This window comes from Cibotium barometz, chromosome 57 (assembly GCF_041138505.1).
Source record: "Cibotium barometz isolate CiBa-2024 chromosome 57, ASM4113850v1, whole genome shotgun sequence".
Lineage (NCBI taxonomy): Eukaryota > Viridiplantae > Streptophyta > Polypodiopsida > Cyatheales > Cibotiaceae > Cibotium > Cibotium barometz.
Window position 1 is genome coordinate 40,466,301 of NC_141102.1, and position 7,064 is coordinate 40,473,364.

The 7,064-nt window shown below is 44.7% G+C and overlaps 1 protein-coding gene across 1 annotated transcript; it reads right to left on the reverse strand.

The window, feature by feature from the left end:
- Window positions 1-602: 602 nt before the first annotated feature.
- On the reverse strand, window positions 603-2,197 carry LOC147606750 (uncharacterized). The gene is made up of 6 exons (XM_086792258.1): window positions 1,947-2,197; window positions 1,574-1,848; window positions 1,382-1,439; window positions 1,026-1,296; window positions 755-954; window positions 603-663 (listed from the first exon to the last, which is right to left on the reverse strand). The coding sequence occupies exons 1-6, from the start codon at window positions 2,195-2,197 to the stop codon at window positions 603-605; spliced, it is 1,116 nt and encodes a 371-aa protein (XP_086648384.1).
- Window positions 2,198-7,064: the final 4,867 nt, after the last annotated feature.

Below are 7,064 nucleotides of genomic sequence, written 5' to 3' on the forward strand. Positions count from 1 at the left end.
TCTGGTATTTGAAGCGCTCGCTCATAAGAATTCTCCACTACTCTTTCAATGGCGTTGTTTCTCATAAAACCATTGTCCTTCAACTGCTGAACATACCAATAATATGGCAAGCATGATGATGTTAACTTGTATAAGAGCCAATCCACCCGCCTCGAAGTCATCCTTTTGGAAGAGCCCAAAAACTTATATTTGAGCTGCCCATGATATGACTCTATTGCTCCATTAGTGTCTTGTCCTGAATGTGGAAGCAATCGGGAAGCACGCACCCACATTTCTGCACATAAAACAATTGAAGTTAGAAGAACAAGAAATGAAGTACGAACAAGAAGGAGAGCAAGTGTGCATTATTTTACCTGTAAGAAGAGTATGTATAAAGTTTAAAATTCAACCTTACCTAGTTTAGCCTCCCAATAGGTTTTGAAATACTCAATAAAACTCCCCTCATCTCTAAAGTTGGAGTAGAAGGTAGAGATCATAGCCTTTGCATCCTCTTTGATTATATGCTCTGTAGAATTTGCTGACCCTTGCATGTTCATGATATTTCCCAAAGACCAAAACATAGAAGCTCTTTTGGGCCATTCCTTCACCTTCTTAATAAGGTGTCAGAGCCAATAACGTTTGACATGCCACAAGCATAGAAAAATGGGTTGATTGAACACCACCCTACGAAAAATAGAAAGGACACATCACATAGAACTCAAACACACGGTTCTCATTAGTTTGCACTCAAGACATATGAACATATGGTCCTAACCTGAGCGCATTAATCTCCGTTTCGGCATCATCAACCATAAAGGCTCCGGGCTCCCATGATTTATGAAAGTCAAGCATATTATCTCTAAACTTGCTTAACCAAGTGCAAGTACACTCAAATGTAGCTGAAGATGTAAGCACCCAAGCAATGGGCACACCATTGCGATGACCATCAAAAACAAGGATTGTATACAAATGAAACTGTTCATGTGTTTTAAAGGAAAGTGAGAATGTGAACAAGAGTAAAAATGATAATTCATTACACCACATACCTTATATTTGTTTGTGCCAAAGGTAGCATCCATCGCAAGAAGGTTCCCATTTCCGAACTTCTTGCACATCTCCCTTTGCCATGGTGATTGTATTCCAAGGATAAATTCCTTGGAATGTTCCACATCTTGCTCTTGGTAGATAAATGTGCTTGATTGATTCTCATGACACCATCTCTTGGTGCTTTCCGCATCATCTGTGTGTAGCTGGTACTGATCAATAGCCAGCTTGCTAGATATGTTCATGATGTCACGAATAGACAAAAAGTCATCCCTAACCATAGTAATTGTAGGGTCATGACTTTGGCTTGAATGCAATGCTTGGACATGCATTTCCAACACTTGATGTGGAGAGAAACCACGATATAGCATGCTTGAAACCCATAGTTTCTTTTGCATTGAGATCCATGGAGAGAACTTCAAAGAGGGATCAACAAATCTTACACCGTGACAAACCTCATCATTTGAATTTGTGTGGTATGGATGTATATAAGAGATTATGGCCACCCCTGGATCTTGTGCGAGCCTCTTGACACTAAAATGACATTTACATCCACGCTTTCGCTTGCCCTTTGTGATGGGAGGACGCCTTTTCTTACATGGCTTCTTTGCACTTGGCTGTGGCAACTCTTTTACTTCACTACGCTCCTCCATCTCACCATCTTCACGATTTGACTCGTCACCACTATTCTCCTCCACCTCAACATCATCTTCGCTGCCAGTGTCCTTGCATTCATTGAGCTGGGTAGTTTCGACCTCTTTACCATCCACAATGTTAGATTGCATTGGTGCTTCAGTGCCAGCAGGACCAAAACCACACCAAAAGCTAAACAAAACAAAGAAGTAACGATAAACATTTAATTGTATGTGTGTGTGTGATGATTAATGAATGGATTAGACAAACTAAAACAAATACACACTTACACTATCTTCTCAATCCATGATTCATGTGCAATCTTTGTAAGATTGGAGGCATCTCGATGATGGTGGCTATATTTTTTGAAAGAAGTCGGAAACTTTGCATTGTCGGCTTCTCCTTTTACAAAATCGGCAACACGGTTCCAAGGGATGTTAGCTTCGCGTACAAATTTGTATTTTGAACGATTGTCATATGAGTGCACCCAACACAATGCTGTCGAATCGAAGACACCGATGGGGGGCATTTGAGAACTCATGGCATTCTCTAAGCTTCAGTTTTGGAGAGACATGATTAACCCTTTAAAAAACCTGAACTTGCTGAACCAAAGGTAATGCAAAGAGTGACACTATCAAAGAAACATTCCTAGCTTGATACTTAGTAGAATGCAATGATTAGGTGATTAAGAGCGGATAATCGTATCATTGTTGGCACATAGAAGAAGCATAGAATTGTCAAGAATTGGTGCCCATGAACTCCATATATTCCATAGCAACAAAATGGTGAAGTAGAAAGAAAAAACCGTCATATGCAATCGTATATGTATGCCAACAATGATATTTCACAGCAATGGCAAGTAGACGGGAACTAGAACTCTGAGCATGTAGAGTCCATCACAATGGAGGAAAACATGTAGACTAGTGGCTTGGAAAAATAGGTATGCCATACATCACTGCATGGCATGTCTCCATTTCCTTAATAGTGATATAAATAATTCTACAATAGACTTCAACAAACATGTCCACAACTTTATATAAATGGTGGAACAAAAGCATGAAAAAGCTAATGTATACATGCTTCACAAAATAATCTACAAAATGTATTAAACAAAAAGCATAAACTAATGAGAAAAAAATACATTTGTGATGCCGCAAAGGCCGTGAAAAAAATACTAACTTTATTTTGGGAGATTTGGAAGGTTGAGCTCGCAAAGGCCGTGAGATTGATTGAGCCGGGGAGATAGGATTGTATGTCGTCGTAAGAAGCGGCCGGAGGGGTGCAAAGCTCGTCTGGCGTACTAGGGCCCTTCTGCGCATGCCAATTGAGGCTCACGAAGAAGCTATGCAAATCTCCGTGGTGGATGTCCATCACAGCCGGAGGGCCGAGGGTGCCAAAGCCACCGGGACAGGCATCCTTGAAAGTATCCCAGTGAGCCTGCGACGTGCTGCAGTTGGATAAGAGGAAGCTAGGGGAAGCGGCGCAAGGAGCAAACGCCCCGAAAGGAAAAGAGACGTTCTGAAGATTGGCGCAGGACGAAGGGGCGCAGGTTTGGCCATCACCGGAATCGAAAGATCTGACCACGAAGAGGAAATGAAAGCAACAAGAATAACAAAAGATCAGGGCAAAGAGGAGTCTCAGGCTGCTCGAACTGCGCACGCTGCATGTAGGGTTGGAAGGCGCAGGGGGCTGCGTGTAGGGTTGGAAGGTGCCTGAAGCTGCTGCTCGTCCGCTGCATGTGGAGGAGCTAGAAGGCGCCAAGGTGTGGGCTCCATGCTCCAGCCAGTAATGCACGGGGTTGGAAGGCGCCTGTATCGTGTGTGGGCCACTGGGCTGGCGCCGTTCGAGCCTGTGCGGCATTAATGGCTGGAGCGTGCGCTGGCTGTTGATGCCTGCGTGGCTGATATGCCACGCAGCGCCAAATCAGCAAGCGGGCCGATATGTAGCTCGAGCCCTCAAAGGCTAAGTAAGAGGGACCAAGCTCAGCACGACGAGACATTGGACTAAGCCTCGAGAGAGAGACAAGCTGCAGGAGCTGCCACCCGATCTAATGGGTCAAAGCCGGTGAAGGGGACTGGCGACGCAGGAGTAAGGCGATGGTGGCGAGAGAGACAAGCTGCAGGAGCTACTGGGGCAAAAGGTACGGCAGCTTCCCGATCTAAGGGTTGAAGTGGGCGAGAGGAGGGCACGGGGGTCATGGATTCTCTCTCTCTCTCTCTCTCTCTCTCTCTCTCTCTCTCTCTCTCTCTCTCTCTCTCTCTCTCTCACCATGCAAGCGATCCTCTCTCTACACATGGAGGGGATCCATCCATCTCACATCTTGAATCATCGATCTCGCTTTTATGATTCGCCGAATCTAGACCTCTGATTCCACCTTTTGATTTGTGGTGGCTATTCGACCTTTTGAATAGCCACCTTTTGATTTGTGGCTATTCGACCTTAGAAATCCCCAGACCCCTCATGGATCTAGCTTTACATCACCAATCAGGCAGTTGAACCTTTGAGATCACCTTTTCTTTAAAAAAAAATGTGTTTTTGTGTTTTTGTGTCTTATCATTCCCAATGAAGGTAGTGCCTACACACTTGAGTAGGGAGGGTTACATTACATACGTGCACACGGGCTAGGGTTTGATACTTACCGTGTGGTGCGGGGGCAAGGGCGGGGAATCATTTGCCCATCCTCGACGAAAGCTTGGATGCCACTAGTTGGTGGCTTTGTTGGCATGCTTGATTGAGCTATGTCTTTCTTTTCCCAGCTTACGAGCTAGTGTCATGGTGTGGTGCACACATAGATGTTGTGGGTTCCTAGATCCTTTTGAGCCTTGGGTTTACTCAACGATGTGCACGATTATCTTTGGGACGGCACCATGGGTGGCTCTTTAATGGGAACAAGGACAGGTAGGGCCACTGCACTTGCATAAGGTGTTGCCTCTTGCTATACTCAATGTCCACAAGGTCTTTAGACTATTCTGAAGGTGGTGTCGGCACACATCAAGGTGGAAGCCATATTCCTGCTTAAGCTTTGGAGTTGGCATCATAGGTATGGCTTTGGTCTTCACACCCACTTGGATTTGATGTTTGAGGGTATGTTTGCTAGGGTTTGGGGCACAGTCTCCTTTGATTTTGGCCCCTACATCTTTGCCCCCAGATGTGGGGGTTTCCTTCATAGAATCCTTATACATTTAGCAATTTTATTGGGATCCAACGAAGCGCGAACTTCTAGGGTAATAATGGGTATTGAGGTTGTCATCGCCTTGGTCTTTGCTACCAAGGCCATGTAGATGACAAGGTTTTTGGGACCCAGACAAACAGGTTCCCTTCATAGAGTCTAGCAACTTGAGGGGAATCAGCGGGACTCAGGGTTTGGGCAAAACTTTGTTGCTTGGTTCCTACTTAGTAGACCCTGCTGGCAGTTGGGGCTTCAGGCTAGGGCTTCAAGCCAAATGGTGCTAGGTCCTTCCAAGGATAAGAAGGTTATGAGGCCTGCTATGTCCCTCCTAGGATGATATTCACAGTCACTTTGCTTATACTCACTTGGAGGAGGTGGGCTTGGTCTTACCAATGTAAAGGCCATGTGCACTGATGCTTCTCTATGAGGTGGTGTCGCTGATGGGGTCCAAATGCAGTCATCACCTATTACATCATAGAAAATATTATAGTGACTGTGATGTCCCATGGAAGGCCAACTTAGCTCATACTCACTCAGAGGAGGTGGGCTTGGTCCTACAAATGTGTAGGGGATGTGCATTGATCCTTCTCTAGAAGGTGGTGTCTCCAATGGGGTCCAAATGCATTCATCACCTATTACGTCATAGAAAATATTATGGTGACTGTGATGTCCCATGGAAGGCCAACTTTTACCTCATCCTTCACTACATCTAGCAATGTGAAATAGAGTGTGCGCTTTTGCCGCACAGGTCGTTAGCTGGGGACTTGCCAGACACCGTATACGAGCCACGAATGGCTACAAGCATACAACCAGGGAAGGAAGCTCAAACAGAATGCCAAAGGGTGTGTCACTCTCACCGCTTAACTGCTGCCTTGAAGGATTCCCGCGTCGCAGCCGTGAAGGAGGAGCCGCCGTCGCCGCTCTACCGCCTCTCCGCCGTCTCGCCGTGCCGCTACACAGTGCGCTCGATCGCTCTCTCACTCTCTCTCTCTCTCTCTCTCTCACACACGCAGGAGAAGGAAACCAAGGAGATAAGGCAAGAGCACTCTTCTATTCACAACACATGAGAATGAGGATTTTAGGGTTACATTTGACTCTTATAGCTGACTTGGCCGTTCACACTTGGGCGCCCATACATGGCCGGTCGACCCTAACCCTTATCCTACTGATATTCAAGGTGCGCCTCTCATCGGCGATCACCCAATCCCTTCATCCTTAACATATGGTGCCGACAAGCCCGGCCCATGACTCAGAATATTTAAATTAATGACGTAAAATATAATACGTCGCAATGTCCGCCATGGGTTAACATGCCCCCCTTCCTGATGTAGATTTCGTCCTCGGAAGCTATGGTATGGTAAGCTCGAGAGGGTTGTTGTGGTAGACCGTCTGCAAAACAGGGAAGTAGAGTGAAGGTATGCTAGAATTCAAAAGATATAAAGTGTATAAATTCAAGCATGTGAGACCACAATGGATGTTGCTATGAGAACTTAGTTTAAAGGTCACATGAGTGAGCTAGTGTAGCAAATTAATAGGAGTTTAAAATTATTGAAAGGAATTCAAGAGTTAGCAAGGTGTCACAGGTTAATCAAGGTTTATAACTGGCCTAAGTCAAGGAAAATAACCAAGCTTAATAAATAAACAGATGACCACACTGTGTCTACTCTAAGAACAAGTTAATACCACACGTCTAGGGACACAAGAAACATCACAGTTACAGGAGCCTTTTGCCTCTTTTTTTTTTTTTTTTAAATGCACGTGACAATTTTTACACACAATGGCGACCTTCCTAAGGCAAAACTAACATCGATCCTGGTACCATGTTTAACACAAGGCATTATCCAGGAATCTATTAGCTCACTTTAGGCAAGGCTACCCCCTACCAACCAAGGCATCGGTCTGGAGTAGAATACTCCTCGCCTACCAAGTATCAATAAGGCGATAGGCCAACATTAAAGCACATTAACCCTTGTATTGCCATTTATTGTAGGCTTTTTTTTTTTAAAATCTATTTCTTTTGATCTTTGCTCCTGAACTAAAATGTGTTCTTACATCCTTTCGACAAGGGGTAAAAGCTATGTCCTAGAGGTCAACACACACATGGCCAGGTGTCAAACATTAAGATGGTTTGACCCTAGACCTAAGACAATCGTATTCCAAGGTTAACTAAAGACATCATGCTGCCTAGGAATATTTCCAATAAAGTTAAGCTCATTAATGTTTTACACTAGCATGCAAG

Coding starts and splice junctions, on each gene's coding strand:
- LOC147606750 (XM_086792258.1), bottom strand. CDS start 2,197: ATGAGTTCTCAAATGCCCCCCATCGGTGTCTTCGATTCGACAGCATTG. Junction 955..1,025: donor TTGGCACAAACAAATATAAG/GTATGTGGTGTA, acceptor ACACATGAACAG/TTTCATTTGTATACAATCCT. Junction 664..754: donor ACGGAGATTAATGCGCTCAG/GTTAGGACCATA, acceptor TATTTTTCGTAG/GGTGGTGTTCAATCAACCCA.